General features: G+C 39.8%; 2 protein-coding genes across 5 annotated transcripts in view; both read right to left on the bottom strand.

Moving 5' to 3' along the window:
• Window positions 1–7,655, bottom strand: part of LOC129708533 (troponin T, cardiac muscle-like) — a 28,173-nt gene extending 20,518 nt beyond the window's left edge. The window contains exons 1-5 of the mRNA XM_055654333.1: window positions 7,612–7,655; window positions 6,556–6,614; window positions 2,219–2,239; window positions 1,002–1,019; window positions 36–95 (exon numbers count right to left, since the gene is read on the bottom strand). Of these exons, the coding sequence (XP_055510308.1) occupies window positions 36–95; window positions 1,002–1,019; window positions 2,219–2,239; window positions 6,556–6,614; window positions 7,612–7,655 (202 nt within the window). The remainder of the gene's footprint in view (window positions 1–35; window positions 96–1,001; window positions 1,020–2,218; window positions 2,240–6,555; window positions 6,615–7,611) is intronic.
• A 7,691-nt stretch (window positions 7,656–15,346) lies between these two features.
• LOC129708654 (ladinin-1-like) overlaps window positions 15,347–18,556 on the bottom strand; it is an 86,297-nt gene continuing 83,087 nt past the window's right edge. For 3 of the 4 annotated variants that reach the window (XM_055654545.1, XM_055654548.1, XM_055654547.1), the window contains one exon: window positions 15,347–15,742. In XM_055654545.1, the coding sequence (XP_055510520.1) occupies window positions 15,687–15,742 (56 nt within the window). In that variant the 3' untranslated portion in view covers window positions 15,347–15,686. The remainder of the gene's footprint in view (window positions 15,743–18,556) is intronic. The other variant, XM_055654546.1, reaches the window with a different exon arrangement.

Below are 18,556 nucleotides of genomic sequence, written 5' to 3'. Positions count from 1 at the left end.
TGAAGGCAGTGCAGGGTGTGGGCTCTACAACGTACCACCTTCTACTTCTTCTTCTCCTTCTTCTTCCTCTACCTCTTCTTCTTCCTCTCCATCAGCTGAAATAAGTATGTAACAAGGGTTTGTTGAACACAAAAATTTGCAAAATAAAGTGTTATAACACGGCACTATTTCTGATGTCACCGAGAGTGGAAATGTTAAATGAATCGCAATGGAACTGCAATAGTTTTGATAGTTCATGTAGCAAGGTGTTGCAGAACAACATGTATATGGTAATAAACTTTAGCTTTAAGCTAAGGTATAAAACGATTTGCAGTGTAATGTATTCCACCCATGTTTGACTTCCCTGTGAACACTCTAAAATCTCATGTTTCTGGTAGACAATATCACAGCTTAAACTACCTCCTTCCCACTCCCTAAGCACATGCGTTGTTGGTACTTATGGTCCAGGATAGCATTTATGCAACATTAACGCCTGCCTCAACAGTGAATTCCTCCTCTGGAAGAACGCAGGGAATCGTTTGAACTAGTAGGCGCACAGTCTCTTGGCCAGAGTGGGGGAATCGAGAGCCAGGCGGCATAGGTTTAAGGTGAACGGGGAAAGATTTTATAGGAATCTGAGGGGCAACATTTTCACACAGCGGGTGATGGGTGTATGGAATGTGCTGCCGGAGGAGGTAATTGAGGCAGGGACTAACGCAACATTTAAGAAGCAATTAGACAAGTTTATTGACAATGAGCAGGATAGGGCAAACGTAGAGGGATTTGTGCTAAACGCAGACAAGTGGGACCAGTGTTGATGGGACATGTTGGCCGGTGTGGCCAAGTTGGGCCTAAGTGCCTATTTGCACACTGTATATCTGTATGACTCTGTGACTAAGTACCCTTCTATTTTCAACTAAATGTGCTGAGAGTTTTGGAGTTTTAAATAACCCACCGGTTTATGGTCTTGGTTTACTGAGATCAGCTACAAATAAAACAAGGTCATATTTGAAATAATTTACCTTGCTTCGTTTCCACTTCTGCGCCATTGAGCATTAAAAAAACACAAACAATGATTAGTGAATGTAGCATTTTTTAATTATGTAGTCTTTCTTTGAGAAAAATGTCTGAAATTCACTCATGTGTTGTTTGTCTCCTATTTCTTATCAGTGACAAAACTTCCTTATCACAAAAAAGGTTCAATGACTCGAGATCTAAAGGTTGTCAGGATTCTTGAGTGTTGGTGACATTTACAGTGGCAGAATTGAAAATAACAACCTGTTCTGTTCCAGGATCTCTCTTAAGGATCTGAAAATAGCCAACTGATTAACTTGGAGAGGCAGGCTGATAAGGAAGTAGTTTATTATTGTGCTTAGACACAAAAAACTGGAGTAACTCAATGGGTCAGACAGCATCTCTGGAGAAAAGGAATGGGTGACATTTGGTTGAGACCCACTGGGTTACTCCAGCTTTTCGTGCCTATCTTTGGTTTCAGCCAGAATGTGCAGTTTCTTTCTATGCACACTTACTATTGTGCTTGATAAGTTCCAGATAGTAGTGAGGGAAATATGGTCAATGGATTTAATCACCCATATTTTATTGCAATGTTGGTACAAATAACAGCAAATATTTTACTGAAGGTGACAACAATTTCTGGAGGTATGAATTTTTTTTTTTTAATTGGTAGGTTCTGACAGTGATTTGAGAGCTTTAATGTTCACATACGTAGCTTATCTTCACCATAGACTGAATAACAATTTATTTTTCTTTTATTCCTAGCCTCAAATAGTTATTGTTATACCTTCTATCACATTAAAGTCAACTACTACAAACCATTGGTAAAGCCAAGAATATTCCTAGCCTACATGACTCAATTAATATACAATAACAAGGGACTGCAGATGCCAGTTCCAAACCGAAACATCACCGATCCATGTTCTCAAGAGATGCTACCTAACCGCTGAGTTACTCCAGCATTTTGTCACTATTGTTGGATCAATTATTCCCTAACTGTTTGCACTGAATGATTGCAGTGACATTAATTCTTCTATGAACTCTACTCAATTGATTTTGGGTATTAAGTAAATTAAATCCATAGAGTTATATGGCATAGAAACAGGAACATCGGCCCTACTTCTCCATGCTGGCCAAGATGTCCCATTTACACTAGTCCCACCTGCCTTGCCCATCCATATCCCTCTAAATCTGTTGAGTAAATAAGAATTAAAAATCTGTTTACCATTTTCTTCCTGTTCTTCTTCTGCAATAGAAGTCATTTTAAATTAAGAATTAGTTAATACTGTTAAGTAACAAAACTAAATTATAAAACTAGATGTATACACAGACAAGTACAGGAGGCGATAAAAGAGATAAATGAAAATAACATTTGCATCTACTTCATCAGAAATTTAGAAATACAGTTTGAGTCCATTAGGCATCAGTGCCTGTCATAATTATTCAAGGCCAATGTTCAATGGCACACACCTTAATGAAGCAATGTTTGTGTTTTCTCTCTTAAATATCTGTATGTAAATGCCACCTGGTGCAAGAGGTGCTGTGTGGGTGTAACACCTTTTCTACTTTGCTTCCAAAATTCAGTTCCATTGACAACGGAGTGGCGGCGCGGCTCTGGCTACAGCGGCTCACCGGCAGTCCCGTTTGTTTGTGTTTTTTGTGTTGTTTATTTTGTTTTGGTTAGTCTACTTTTTGGTTTTTAGTTTGTGTTTTGGGGGGGGGGGGGGGGGGGGAGGTTGAAACTGGGTTTGCAGTCTCTCCCTGCGGGGGAATGCAACTTTTTTGTCGTATTCCCCTTCTCTGCCTCCGTCTGCGCTGAGGCCTAATGGAGCTGACGACCTCGAGGCTCTGGAAGAGCCCATCAGGACTCGCCCTGAGCTCGCTCCCGTGAGGGTGGTCCGGCTCAGGGCTGGAACAGTGCTCCCGTGAGAGGTTGGGACGCTCCCGTGAGGGCAGCCAGCCCGAGGGTGGAACGAGGCTCCCGTCGGAGCGGCCGAGCTCGGGGAGGTGCAGCGCTCGCAGCCCGAGGGAGGTTCGGCGCCCATGTCGGGGCGGCCTGGCCCGAGGGAGAAGCGACACCCAAGTCGGGGCAGCCTGACCCGGGGGAGGTTCGGCGCTCGTGTCGGGGCGGCCCAGCCCGAGGCTGAAGACGTTACGGTACTCACGTGAGGGTGGCTGGGACGGTGTTCTGGTGGTGGTGGCCTGAGTCCGGGGTTCGGCCGCGGGCCAGCGGCTGCGTCTGCAGGACTGGTGGGCGGCAGCTTCGACCACCCCGGGCCGCGGTGTTTGAGCCGCGGGACTGATTCATAACATCGCCCGGGGGGTATCGCCTCAGCGCAGAGGGAGAAGAGGAGGGAAGAGACTGCAGACCTGAGACTTTTGCCTCCATCACAGTGAGGAGATGCTGGGTGGACTCACTGTGGTGGATGTTAATATGTGTTTATTGTTGTTTTATTGTATTATATGTATGACTGCTGCAATTTCGTTCAGACTTCGGTCTGAATGACAATAAAGGCTATCTAATCTAATCTAATCTAACAATCCCAGAACGATCTTAAATGTGAAACCATTAGATTGCAACGTTTTACATTCAAATTAATGTCTCCAAAAGGCATAAATACATAAATTTAAAAAAAACCATAAATACATAATTACAGTAACCTTAAAAACAGCTCTAAAGAAGGTGTGAATGCAAAATGTTACGGAGTACTGGTTGTGGATGATCAGCCATGATCACATTGAATGGCGGTGCTGGCTCGAAGGGCCGAATGGCCTACTACTGCGCCTATTTTCTATGTTTCTATGTAACATTTTACATTCACACCTTTTCTTTGTCTTTAGAGCTGTTTTTAAGGTTGCTGTAAAGACAAATCAAATGTAGACAGCAGCCACTGATACTGTTCAAGATCCACAGACATGCAATATTGATCAGTTTTATTAGCTTCAAAGATATAATTAAATAATATAAAATGGTAACATAATGCTTAAGTTACTGAGCAAAATATCTTTATGCCTTTACTAAAGATTGGAGATTAATTTGTGAGACTTGGCAGCTGAGTATTGTACATTATTTAATCAACTGAAATGAATGTAAAAGCTACTACAGTGAATGTTAAGTACGAAACTGGTGATTTATCATTAAACCATTACGTTTCTTGACAATGGACAATTTTAAGCCATGAATTCATGTTCATAGTTGATAGGAGCAGAATTAGGCCATTTGGCCCATCAAGCATATTCTGCCATCCGATCATAGCTCATCTACCTCTCCCTGCTAACTCAATTCTCTTCCCTTCTCCCCATAAACCCTGACACCCATACTAATCATGGCAGGTAAGTAGTCATAGAATAAATTAACTGGGTTTAGAAAGACAATGTCAGTTGGTGAGACATATAAATGATAAATTAACAGGGCAGCTGTACAGACTAAATCAATTGCGAATGACACAAGGCTGGGTGGCAGTGTGAGCTGCGAGGAGGATGCTATGAGGCTGCAGGGTGACTTGGCTAGGTTGGGTGAGTAGGCAGATGCATGGCAGATGCAGTTTAATGTGGATAAATGTGAGGTTATCCACTTTGATGGCAAGAACGAAGGCAGATTATTACCTGAATGGTGCCAGATTAGGATAAGGGGAGGTGCAATGAGACCTGGGTGTGCTTGTACATCAGTCACTGAAAGTGGGGTGGAAGATTGCAACCTTCACGTGGTCCGCCCTGTTTTGACTAATGCAATCAACTCGACATGCACAAACGGAAGATAAAATAGAACAAGTTGTCCAACAACTTTAAGCTGTGCACGCCACACGAAAGAAGAAGAAGTCACTGAGAGGAAGCATGCAGGTACAGCAAGCAGTGAAAAAAGCAAATGGCATGTTGGCCTTCATTGCGAGAGGATTTGAGTTTAGGAGAAAGGAGGTTCTACTGCAGTTGTACATGGCCCTGGTGAGACCACACCTGGAGTATTGTGTGCAATTTTGGTCTCCTAATTTGAGGAAGGACATTATTGCTATTGAGGGAGTGTAGCGTAGGTTCACCAGGTTAATTCCTGGGATGGCGGGACTGACATATGATGAAAGAATGGGTCGACTGGGCTTGTATTCACTGGAATTTAGAAGGATGAGAGGGAATCTTATAGAGACATATAAAATTCTTAAAGGATTGGACAGGCTAGATGCAGGAAAAATGTTCCTAATGCTGGGGAAGTCCAGAACCAGGGGTCACAGTTTAAAAATAATAGGTAGGCTATTTCGGATTGAGACGAGGAAACATTTTTTCACCCAGAGAGTTGTGAATCTGTAGAATTCTCTGCCACAGACAGCAGTGGAGGTCTATTCACTGGATGTTTTCAACAGAGGGTTAGATTTAGCTCTTAGGGCTAAGGGAATCAAGGGATATGGGGAGAAACCAGGAATGAGGTATTGATTTTAGATGATCAGCCATTGTCATATTGAATGGCAGTGCTGGCTTGAAGGGCCGAATGGCCAACTGCTGCTTCTATTTTTCTATGCTTCTCTGTTTCTAATTACCAATTCAGCCTATTGAGTCTGCTCTGCCATTCAATCATGGATAATCAATAATCATTGCCCCCTTAAATCCATTCTTCCACCTTCTCCATGTAAACCGTGACAACCTTACTAATCAAGAACCTATCAATCTTTGTTTTTAAAATACACAATGACTTGACCTCCCTGCCATCTAGGGCAATGAATTCCACTGATTCACCATTTTCTGGCTAAAGAAATTCCTCCTCATCTCCTTTCTAAATATATGTCCTTTTATTCTTAGGCTGTAGCCTTTAGTCTAGACTCTCCCATTACTGGAAACATCCACATTCACTCTATCTTGGCCTTTCATCATTTGGTTAGTTTCAATGAGATCCCCATCATCCTTCCAAACTCCAGCGAATACAGGCCCAGAACTTTTAAACAATCTGAAGAGGGGTCTCGACCCGAAACGTAACCTATCCCTTCACTCCATACATGTTGCCTCACCCGTTGAGTTTCTCCAGCAATTTTGTCTACCTTCAATTTTTCCAGCAACTGCAATTCTTTCTTAATCATACGTTAACCCAATCATTGATTCCTGGGATAATTCTTGCAAACCTCCTCTTGCCAGCATATCCCTACTCAGACATGGAGTCCAAAAACTGCTCATAATATTACAAATGTGGCCTGACCAGTGCCTGATAAAGCCTCAGCATCACAATCTTGCATTTATATTCTAGTCCTCTTGAAATGAATGCTAATATTGCATTTACCTACCTTACTACCGACTCAACCTTTTGCATCCAAGTATATCAGATGTTCTTTTAAGGCAGGGTGGCTGCATTCTTCAATCAAGTGTTAATTATGATTGATTATTATGATAATTGATTATTAAGATTATTAATTACGCCATGTTGATGATCATAATTTTCTATGGAATGTTAATTCTGGAAGCATCACACAACCTTCTTCCATTCTATTTGTGAAACCACCAAAAAATACATAACTAATCACATAATACATGTACAAAATACATAACTAATCACATGTAAGAATGATAAGAAAGAACGTTACGAACCTTCACCCACTTCTTCTGTTGTAGCATAAAACAAAATAGAAGGAAAGATATTTATAACATGTCACGTATATATTCCTTTTGCAAACCTGGAACTGTGGTGTAATAAATTTCCAACATCTCACCTTCTTGTTCCCTGAAAAAAAAAGTACGGGTAGTAATTATTAAACATTTCTTAAAGGCAATAGACAATAGACAATAGATAGGTGCATGAGTAAGCCATGTGATTCTTCGAGCCAGCAACGCCATTCAATGTGATCATGGCTGATCATCCCCAATCAGTACCCTGTTCCTGACTCTCCCCATATCCCATGACTCCGCTATCTTTAAGAGGCCTATCTAGCTCTCTCTTGAAAGTATCCAGAGAACCGGCCTCCATCGGCCTCTGAGGCAGAGAATTCCACAGACTCACAACTCTCTGTGTGAAAAAGTGTTTCCTCATCTCCGTTCGAAATGGTTTACCCCTTGTTCTTAAACTGTGGCCCCTGGTTCCCCCAACATCGGGGACATGTTTCTTGCCTCTAGCATGCCCAAACCCTTATTAATATTCTATATTTCAATAAGATCACCTCTCATCCTTCTAAATTTCAGAGTATACAAGCCCAGCCGTTCCATTTCTCTCAACATATGACAGTCCTGCCATCCCGGGAATTAACTTTGTGAACCTATGCTGCACTCCCTCAGTAGCAAGAACATATTATGTTGGTTAAATAAATGATTACTACTAATTTGGGCAGTCTAATATTCATATTGTGGCGTATGTCAAATTAGCAAATTACTCCAATCTTTGCATTAGGGAGAAACGTTTGGGCCAACGTTCCTATTTGTTGTCAATATCTCAATGAAATTACTCTGAAAGTGTTCTATACAAAAGGGAAATTCACAAGTGATTGAATGGCAGAGTAGATTTGATGGGCCAAATGGCCTAATTCTGCTCCCATCACTTATGAACTTATGAACATGTAACTGGAGCAACTGGAGGAATTATACTCTGAAAGTTATATAAGTGAAAAATTCAATAAACACATAAATACACAGTAATATAAATATTATACTTACTCAACTTCCTCAAATTCTTCTCCAACCTCTTCAGTGTCCGACATGTTTAAAATACGTTCTTAGGGTAGAAGAATAAAAAACAAAGTGCATCTCATTTTGATAAAAAATAAATAGCAATACTACAAAATTCCTTGAAGATTTATAAAAAAAAAGAATAGCTATGGTAGAAATTGAAAATTAAAACACAAAATACTGATCAGCAGGTTGGGCACTATCTAGGCATAGAGAATTCAGTAAAAGTTTCAAATCAATGACTCTCCAAGACTTGAAAATGAGAACAGGTTTGTTCGTGAAGACCCTAGAGCTTCAGTCTGAAGAAGGGTCTCGACCCAAAACATCGCCCATTCCTTCTCTCCAGAGCTGCTGCCTGTCCCGCTGAGTTACTCCAGCATTTTGTGTCTATTACCAGAATGATGCCTGGAATAGAGTGTATTAGCTAGAGGGAGAGGTTGCACAGATTTGGATTGTTTTCTCTGGAAAGCCAGAGATTGTGGGGAGACCTGATAGGACTACAAATTATGAGAGGCATATATATATCATACACATTTTGATACTATTTCCCAGGATGGAAATATCAAGTACTAGAGGGCATAAACGCGACTTTTCAGCAAACTGTCTGCGACCTCCAAGCTCGGGGGCACTCGCCTGAAAAACCGCGAGATGGAACGACAGTCAGCACGAGGGACACACACACACATACACACAAACACATCACAAAGGCGGGAGCCAGGGAAAGCAGGGGAGCGCTGTCTGAAATTCACACAGTGCAAAGCCAAGATGATACCCGCGATGAACAGGAAGATTAAAGACGGCTAGCACAGTGGGGGACAGGGGGGAGAAGAGGAGAGAAGGGAGGAGAATGAGTGGAGACACTATTAAGAAGACAGCCAACTTTTTAATAAGCCAGGGATACACTGCTGTGAAGTTTAGCGGGCATTTAACATTACCGGTCGGTTTTCCTTGGTTCTGAAAACTCGTGCTTACGTTTTTTGTTCCCCAATGAGCCAATTAAAATGCCCGGTTAGCAGAGGAGATAACCTATGGCTTCCTCGACTACCTGCAACGACATGGTGACCACACTACCACTGCACTACGAGTTCAAAAGTATCAATTTTCTCCATGCCGATCAATTTCTGGTCACAGAAACATTTTCCGTGACCAAACTGAGGCTGCGAGTAGTAACCACTGCTCGCCCATGAAGGAGACTTACCAGTGACGACCTACGAACACGTGTCGACCATGCTGCGAGCTTGTGGCGAGCGCAGAGTTTCCTAAACTCGCCAATAAGGTCGCCTTAGTGGGACAGGCTCTTTAAGCTCGCAGCATGGTCGACACATGGTCGTGGGGGGTCTCTGGTAAGTCTCCTTCATGGTCGAGAGGAGTTCCCTCCAAAATATGGAAAGATTTTCTGCAACCAAAAATTGGTCGGCATGGAGAAAATCGATACTTTTGAACTCGTAGTGTAGTGATAGTGGGGTCGCCATGTCGTTGTAGGTAGTCGTGGTAGCCATAGGTAATCTCCTTTACTGACCGGGTATTTTAATTGGCTCAAAAAAACGTGAGCACATGTTTTCAAAACCAAGGAAAACTGACCGGTAATGTTAAATGCCTGCTTAACTTCACAGCAGTGTATCTCTGGCTTATTTAAAGTTTTCTGGCTTCTTAAAAGTGTCTCCAATCCTTCTCCCCCCGTCTCTCCCCTTCTCCCCCTTTCTCCCCTCCCTCCCTGTCTGCTCTTTTAAGGGACTTACCGTACACTGTGCTGGCCGTCTTTAACCTTCCTGATCATCGCGGGTATCACCTTGGCTTTGCACTGTGTGAATTTCAGACAGTTCTCCCCTGCTTTCCCTGGCCCCCCCTTTGTGATGTGTGTGTGTGTGTGTGTGTGTGTGTGTGTGTGTGTGTGTGTGTGTGTGTGTGTGTGTGTGTGTGTGTGTGTGTGTGTGTGTGTGTGTGTGTGTGTGTGTGTGTGTGTGTGTGTGTGTGTGTGTGTGTGTGTGTGTGTGTGCGTGTGTGTGTGCGTGTGCGTGTGCGTGTGCGAGTGCGAGTGCGAGTGCGAGTGCGAGTGCGTGTGCGTGCGCGTGCGCGTGCGCGTGCGTGTGTGTGTGTGTGTCCTGCGCTGACGGTCGGTCTATCTCACGGTTCTTCTGGCGAATGCCCCCGAGCTTGAAGGTCGCAGACAGTTTGCTGAAAAGTCGCCTAAGTGGGTCAGGCCCTTTAATTTTCCATGAGCACCCAAATCAACATGGGTAGAATGGTCTACTTTCAGAGGGGCTATGTCTCCATTTTACCATTTATTATTCAGAAAACATCAGAAAAAACTATTCAACTACTAAAATTATTCGTACTGATTTGCAATCTATAATATATTTTGAAACTGTGCTAATCTGTGCTAATCACAATGACAAGTGCATAGCACAATGGGATTATAACAGTATGAAACATTATGGATCAGCTTAGGTGTGTGTGGACCAGTTTCCATTGTTACTATTCTATATTAATCAGGATAATGTTATAAAATAATGAATATTATATTGTGTTACTCCAGGGATATAGTGGTAGTGTCCGATCATCAAGTGTAATTTGATTAGGAAAATCTCACTACTCTGCCATTTCCAGTATTTATTCAGATAAAAACATATTTATGGATGACTTATTCTTGAATTATAAGGCACGTTATTCAATATAAAGTTCCAGGATCATGTGAATAATTTAATTCTCTTATTTTAAAGATATTCCACATTTAGAATCATAGAGTCATACAGCATTGAGACAGGCCCTTCAGCCCAACTTTCTCATGCGGACCAAGATGTCCCATCTACATTAGTCCCACCTACCTGTGTTTGGCCCTTATCCTTCTAACCCTTTCTTATTCATTTATCTGCTGTTTCTGGTTGTTAATTTAAGATAATTAATCTGTTCTCAACATATTTGGCTTTTTTTGAGGTAATTATCAATATGAATACTTTTGCCATTTGTAAAGGAAGTATTATTGACAGTCAAGCTAAAGATTGCTTTCCAAAACTATTTTAATTCAGAAATTAATTCCATCAGAAAAGAGTGATACAAACGCATAATTAAATCAAAACTGCACACAATGATAAATTAATGTTTTTAAATAGTCACCATGAGACTGGATCACAATTTTATCAAGTGGCCCACTTACTCTCCTGCATAACTGAAATTGTTGCAATTCTCAGTCCATTTAAAGAGACAAGCTTGATGAAGAATTTAATCATTTCAGATAAGAATTGGCCAATAATAAGTTAGAATCTTCGTCGTTGTAAGTGCGTAAGAAATTCAAATGCACTCAAAGCTAAAATTCCGTCTTGGTGGATTGTTTTATTCTTAAATATACGTTAACATTTTTGTATTACCATCCATACCCATCTTTACAACTGTTGCAGACAATGTTATTTAGTAATGGGATATCTGCTTTCAAATATATTCCTCCTACCTCCCCCTACCCCCACCCTTATCCATCCCTCATATTTCATTATCCCAACAATACTTAACCATTACATGTCCTCAATTTCATTTCTTTACATTGAAAAAAAAGTACTAAGCATCTCAAATTTTTTGTTACATGTCGAGTTTTACTCCACATCTACAGTACAAAAATCGGAATCAAGTCAAAGCAAAATCAACTAGTGTGAGTTGCAAATGAGCACAAATGCACATGCAGTACAAACAGAAGTGTACATTACATTAAGGAAAAAGATTCTGTGTGTATAATTTTATCCATCAATATCACCAAATGGCTGATAAATCTACATCTATATAATATTCAATTGAAACAAAAAAAGTTGTAAAATTTGCCTTAGAATTATACAAACTGTCTTTACATTAAAATATTTTTGAACATTCTATATGGAAGACCAATAATCAAAAGAGTATATATTCTCCATCAAAGTACGGCTGGAAAATAGAATTTTCTTACCTAGAATGGAAAAAGAAAAAAAGCAAAGCAGAACGAGACTTGCCCCTGCTGACTTCTAAAGATGTGAATGTTCATTTTAAACTTTTTTGCTCAAAACAAAGTCCAGCCCCTCTGACCAGTGCATTTCCTGATTGGTGAGGCACAGTTGATATGTTATGTGCGTTAAGTGTTGACAGGCACTATTTTGGAAGGTTGTTGGCTTCTCTGCCTTGCCCAGATCACCATTCACTAATCCTTAAAAGTCCTTCTTTGTTGGTTCATTCTGGCTATTCTTAGATGTCAGAATGAGTGGTGGCTGACACTACAAAGGAACAAATGGATTTTATGGTTGGGGGCTGGGTGTGTGAGAGGATAGAGATTGGAGAGAGAATGTAAAGACAAGTAAAGAATATGACGGAAATAATTAAAATAAGTATATTGCTCTTGCTTTCACTCTAATTGGAGGGACAATGGTTAGAAGTTCTACCATGTAGCAAAACATTTTAGATTCGAGGTAATAGAATTTAGTCCAAAACTCAGACTCCAGTTACGGTTGGATATTTTGCATGTGAGATTGCTTTTCTGCAAGTCGTATTGCAATCTTTGTGAATTAGATTCTTGTACATGGATAGACAAAAAATGCTGGAATAACTCAGCAGAACAGCATCCCTGGATAGCAGGAATGGGTGACATTTCAGGTCATAGCAGGAATGGGTGACGTCTTCAGACATTGTACATAAATTTCAGTGGGCATAGTTGAGTGACATAACTCGGAGTACATTGGATGATTGATACTGCTTGTACAGCTTGTGGCCCTGTTGTGGGTTTATGATAGAAATGTCCTATTTGGCTTGTGAATTCCTGCTCCTGCATTACTTAGCAGTTCCTTTTCAACCTGGGTTAATGTTGTGGATTGTATGCATAGATATACGGTGACACAGCAGTAGAGTTTCTGCCTTTCAGCACCAGAGATCTGGATTTGATCCCGACTGCGGCTGTTGTCTGTACGGACTCTGTACGTACTTCCTGTGACCACGTTGGTTTCTTCAGGGTGTCCCAGTTTCAGCCTACATTCCAAAGTCGAGCAGGTTTGTAGGTTAATTGGCATCAGTAAATTGTTCCATGTGTAGGATGGAACTAGTGTATGGGTGATCGTTGGTTAGCGCCTACTCAGTGGGCCAAAGGACCTGTTTCCATGCTGTATCGCCAAACTAAACTAAACCAAACATCAGTGAAAATGGTTTCTAGAATTGTTGAAAATTTCTATATTGGGACCATTAAAATCATTAATATTTCAAACATACATAAATGGATAATTTATTAAATTTTTTACTAAATATTAACAAATTTCTAGAGTAGGATGAACGCATACTGGAATCATAAAACAAGCAATGATCTTGGTAGTAACATGTATTCTATTGCAGCATCCTTTATTGTATCACTGTTTCTGCGGCAACAATTAAATGTTACTTAATTGTTCTCCATTTTTTCATTTTATTTAGTTAAGAGCAAAGCATGGAAACGTGTAGGAAGGAACTGCAAATGTAGATTTAAACCAAATATAGACACAACATGCTGGAGTAACTCAGCGGGTCAAGCAGCATCTCTGGAGAGTAGGGGTTGGTGACGTTTCGGGTCGAGACCCTTCTTCAGACCATCTCTCCTCTGACTGGCTGCTTGGGTTTACAATGAGTAGGCTGACAAGGTTAAGTTTAGTTTAGAGATACAGCATGGAAACAGGCTCTTCGGCCAAATGAGTCCGCGCCAACCAATAATCCCCGCACACTAACGCTATCCTACACACACTAGAGACAATTTGCATTTTACCGGCAATTAGCCTACAAACCCGCACATCTTGGGAGTGTAGGAGGAAACCAGAGCACCCGGAAAAAAACCCATGCAGGTCATGGGGAGAACTTACAAACTCTGCACTGACAGCACACGTATTCAGGATGGAACCCGGATCTTTGACGCTGTAGGGCATCAACTCTACCGCTGCACCACCTTTTTAACATTTTATCCGAAAAAGTTTCCAAGTGTCTGTAAGCAGTTACGTAGACAAGGAGCTTCAGGTGCCAGTTGGTATCGTAATCTTCTTGTGTCAGGAGGCGGAAGGGGAGAATTCAAAATTAAAATTAGAGAATTCAATGTTCATATTGCTGAGTTGCAAATGCTGATTTTCCCTCTTGAGATTAATCTTGAAGGAAATTCATTATAGGACAGTAAAAAAATGACAACTCTTGGACAATGCTCAAAGACCTAATGCATGTCAGTGCTCACACTGCTGCTAAAGGAGGCAAGTGTTTAGTTTGTAATTAGCTGTATTTTTAGTAGAAGGTAATTACAGCATAATTAAAATGTGCATTTGGCAAGACAAGGCTAAATTTACTTTGACAAGGAATAGTGAGTGCAGGGGAATATAGAAACCATCTGGAAAGCAGGCATTGTCAAAAAGGGAACAGCTGTATTTATTTTTAGAATTAAAAGCTCCCATTCCCTTTGTTTCACCTCTCAAAAGAACTCCGTTTTGTGTCTTAAAACAGACCGTGCTTGCCTTTTCATTACTGAAGAGGAAGCAATGGATTCTGTACTGAGTTGTGTTCATTGAATTAATGACAGCCATTGATGCAGAGCTACAAAAGATAAGAGCATGAAAATAACCAAAGATTGTTGATATTTAATACAACCAGTCTTTGTTTCTTGTGCTCATTAAAGTATGGCATGTCATTGCTGGGAAATTAAACTACATCTTGAAGTACTGGCATGGAGACAGCAATAGGAAATACAGACCCAGGCTTCAGGTCTGAAGAAGGCTCCTGACCCGAAACGTTCTGTCCTATCCTATTGATTACCCTATCCTTATTCTGCACAGATGCTGCCTGACTCATTCAGTTACTCCAGCACTTTGTGTCTTTTTTTTTGTTGTAAACCAGCAACTGCATTTCTTTGATTCTACAATAGCAAACACAGTCCCAGTTTAGCTCTGACACATATAACAAATTAATGCTGCTCTTTAGTACATAATCTTGGATAAAACTGAAATCTTGAAGTTAATTTTTAGAGATACAACATGTAAACAGGCCCTTCGGCCCACCGAGTCCGTACTGACCAATGATCACCCGTACACTAGGGTCAATTTACAGAGGCCAATTAACCTACAATCCCGCACATCTTTGGAATGTGGGAGGAAACCAGAGTACCCGGAAGAAACCCATGCGATCAAAGGGAGAACGTGCAAATTCCATGCAGACAACGCCCGTAGTCAGGATTGAACCCGGGTCTCTGGCACTGTAAGGCAGAAACGCTACCACTTTGCCATGGTGCTGGCCTTAAAACAGAATTCAAAACTCCTAATTTTGTACCTTACAACATATGTGGTAATACTGAGTCGAGACACTCTGTATGGATTTAACACAAAAGGTAGATGAAGCTTTGCCTGAGATTTTTGGCGGGAGTTGTATCTTCTCCAAATAACTGGATTTAATCGAAAAGTTCTTCAGATGACATTATGGGGCCCTAACATAGAAACATAGCAGTGTGCCTACTATAACAGTGGATGAGTTCATTTAAGTCTTTGTTCCTGGTTGGGTCAGTCCCAAAGGAGCATCTGTTATTTACTGCACTAAGTCTGTAATATTTCAGTTATGCCCCATTATGTAATAAATGACGTGAATTGTCTAATTTATTAAAATTCTAAAAATAATTTATGCTGAGAAATGACTCAGGTATGTTTGTTCCCAAGCTATTATTTATCAGTAAATCAGCAACCTACAGACTAAATACAAAATAAATAATTACAAACCAACTAATGTGAAGACTTGTGGCCATTTGAACATTTTATTGTCAGGAAAATAAATGAATAGGCGTGAACATGATATTGAATACAACCATAAAAAAGAGTAAAATTTAAAACATCTTATTTTACAAAGTTTGAACCAAATTTATTCCCATAATGACATTTGTTTAAATTACAACTTGATTTTAATCACCTAAGAAACTGCATATTTTCTTGTTACATGACAATTCTGAAAGTATTTGAATCTCCTTTATGAGAACATTATTGTTTTGCTGTAAAATCATTCCCATTGGCGTTAGCTTGATTAATCCATCTTGTGTTACGATATTCATCATCTTCAAGAGAATTACGCATAACGATTCAGCTTGTCCCCCGATCTGTATAATTGACAGTTTTTTCATTTTGAAGTGTTAATCCTAGTAAAAATTTAAAAAAGTGATAACATTGAAACATATTTTACAACCTAAAAGTTAAACACCCACAATCTTCTGCTGATAAATGTGTAAACAAATATGTGATGAAGTCTATTTAAAAAGGATGCAATCAGCACTTCATTGTAAATTAACGCATCTTGTTATGTGTTTAGTTTAGTTTAGTTTAGTTTAGTTTAGTTTAGTTTAGAGATACAGCACGGAAACGGGCCCTTCGGCCCACTGAGTCTGCACCGCACATTAACACCATCCTACACACACTTGAATATTAATATTTATTCCATGTTGGTGTTGCAAAGGGAAATGAAAATGAATGCTTCACATTAATGAGATAAATTATAGGCCCATTGTGTGCCCCTGTATATGGATCCTTGAAATGTGTGTAGGGATTGATGGGTTCTTGATCAATACGGATGTCAAAGTTGTCCTAATACAAGTAACGTACTCAGACTATCTTAGTGAGTCAGAGTTTAGTTTAGTTTAGAGATACACCGCAGAAACAGGTCCTTCGACCCTCCGAGTCCGCGCCAGCCAGCGATCTCTGGTTTAGGAGGTTCTATGTTTTATATAAATTAGGACATATCCTCAAACATATCTTTAACGTCTACTTTGGGTTACTTTGGGTGTTTCACTGAGTGAGTTCCTTTCTGAAGTTATTTTAAAACTCCAGCCTAACTGTTTCTTTATAGAGTAATAATTGCAGCTCGCTTTTGGAAAACAAAACATTAGCATTTTGGGACAAAGCCTTCACAATTTCTTCCCACTGGATAGAGGTTTGGCATCTAAGCAATAAAACTTTATATTGTCCCCTATTGAGGTAAAGATAATTCAAAGGACGGGGGAAGGGAAACAATCAATAATCTACTTTCTCCCAGAACATAAAAAGGTTCTATAGATCTATTGGGCTCTAGATCAGGTCTGTATTTTTAAGGTTTCGGCCCGAAACGTTGCCTATTTCCTTTGCTCCATAGATGCTGCTGCACCTGCTGAGTTTCTCCAGCATTTTTGTGTACCTGTATTTTTAACAGATTGCTTCTGAAGGTGAGGAGAAGGAAGGCTCACTGATGATCTGAATGAGGTGATGGCTCATTATGACTTCATGTGTAATTTCTTAACTTTGGGTTAAGAAAGTAATCCAATGAAAATGACACCTTAAGTGAATTTTCAACCCTTAAGTTATGTATTATGCTGTGGTCTTTTAAAAAAATCCTCACGTCTGGTCAGGAAAAAAATCTAATTTCTATATGTAGGTGGACTTGAGAATGAAGGGACAAAAATTAAATCCCTCTTCTTAGGAAATTAGGCCAGTCAGTTCACTATAGTGTTAGTGGGAGAGCACTTTGGGACTAGTGACTATCATTCTATTAGTTTTGAAATAAGTCCTTATTGACAAGGCTGATCCAAAAGTTGAAGTTCTAAATTGATGCTGGAGGTGCGAAGATACATTAAGGTAGATACATTTCTGGGACTTGATCGAGTGAATGAAACCATGGAAAAAGCTGAGATATTTGTGCTATCAATATCGTGAGATGTTGGATAATATAAATATCACCAGTGATGGCTAATATTGATCTTTGTTTATGAGAGGCTGTTAGAAAATGCCCGTGACAAGGGACTGGTGAGACTTATAACTGCAGTGGATAAGTTATTGAAGGGACAGAATCTACAAGTATTTGGAAAGACAAGAACTTGTTAGTCCCTCTGCGCCAATAAAACACATCTCTTTTAATTTAAGACGGGTATCCTTCACACCATTCCTTCTAATTCTCCTTGAATCATTGATCGATAATCACTTTGGCTTCGTCCAGTTGGTTGACTTATTGAAATTTTATTTTGTAAATACGCAGAACTGAGAATGTACAATTATATTTCACATAAGATCGTTTACCAACAGAGAGAAGATTTATTTTCATTTTAATATTAGTTTCCTCTAAATTAGAAAGCATTTAATATTCATGTAATGTATATTAGCATGTAATGTATATAATGTAAATGGTGTAACCTGCCTCCAAGTTAAAGGGGGAGCAGTGTAATGTATATAATGTAATTAGCATACGTTATGTCTTGTGCGCGGGGACGCATGTGCTGGCGGAGACTCAAGGTGGCGTCCTGCAATAAAGTAGCTTGTGAGTTTACTCCTGTATCTGAGAGTTCTTTTAAGTCAGTTCCAAGTACCCAAAATACACTACAGATAACCTGTTGTGCCAGCTAATAATGATTTATCAGCCAAAAACTGCACATACTTTCAATTGGAAAGACTAGCAGCAACTACAATAAGAGAAACAGAATGTATATTTTGGATTCAACTGGGAAAAGAGATGTAAAACTAAAGATTCAACTTAAAATGTATCCCATAACCAATGATATGTCATGAAATTGAAACATAGATTTCTTTCTCTCTACAGATCTGCTTGATCTGATATTTCCAGCATTTTGGTTTGGTTTGGTTTAGTTTAGTTTAGTTTAGTTTAGTTTAGTTTAGTTCAGTTTAGTTTAATTTAGTTTAGTTTAGTTTAGTTTAGTTTAGTTTAGTTTAGTTTAGTTTACTTTACTTTACTTTACTTTACTTTAGTTGATTTTGTTTAGTATAGTTTAGTTTAGTTTAGTATAATTTAGTATATATAGTTTAGTTTAGTTTAGTTTAGTTCACTTTGGTTTGGTTTGGTTTGGTTTATTTGTCAGGACTTTAGGCCCTCTGAGCCCGCGGCGACCAACAATCACACGTACACTTGTTCTATGACATCCCAGTTTTGCATTCTATGCACTAGCGACAATTTACAGAGGCCAGTTAATCTACAA

This window comes from Leucoraja erinacea, chromosome 24 (genome assembly GCF_028641065.1).
Source record: "Leucoraja erinacea ecotype New England chromosome 24, Leri_hhj_1, whole genome shotgun sequence".
In the NCBI taxonomy this organism is placed as follows: domain Eukaryota; kingdom Metazoa; phylum Chordata; class Chondrichthyes; order Rajiformes; family Rajidae; genus Leucoraja; species Leucoraja erinaceus.
The sequence above is the reverse complement of the archived record's forward strand: the minus strand, read 5'-3'. Positions and strand labels throughout refer to the sequence as shown.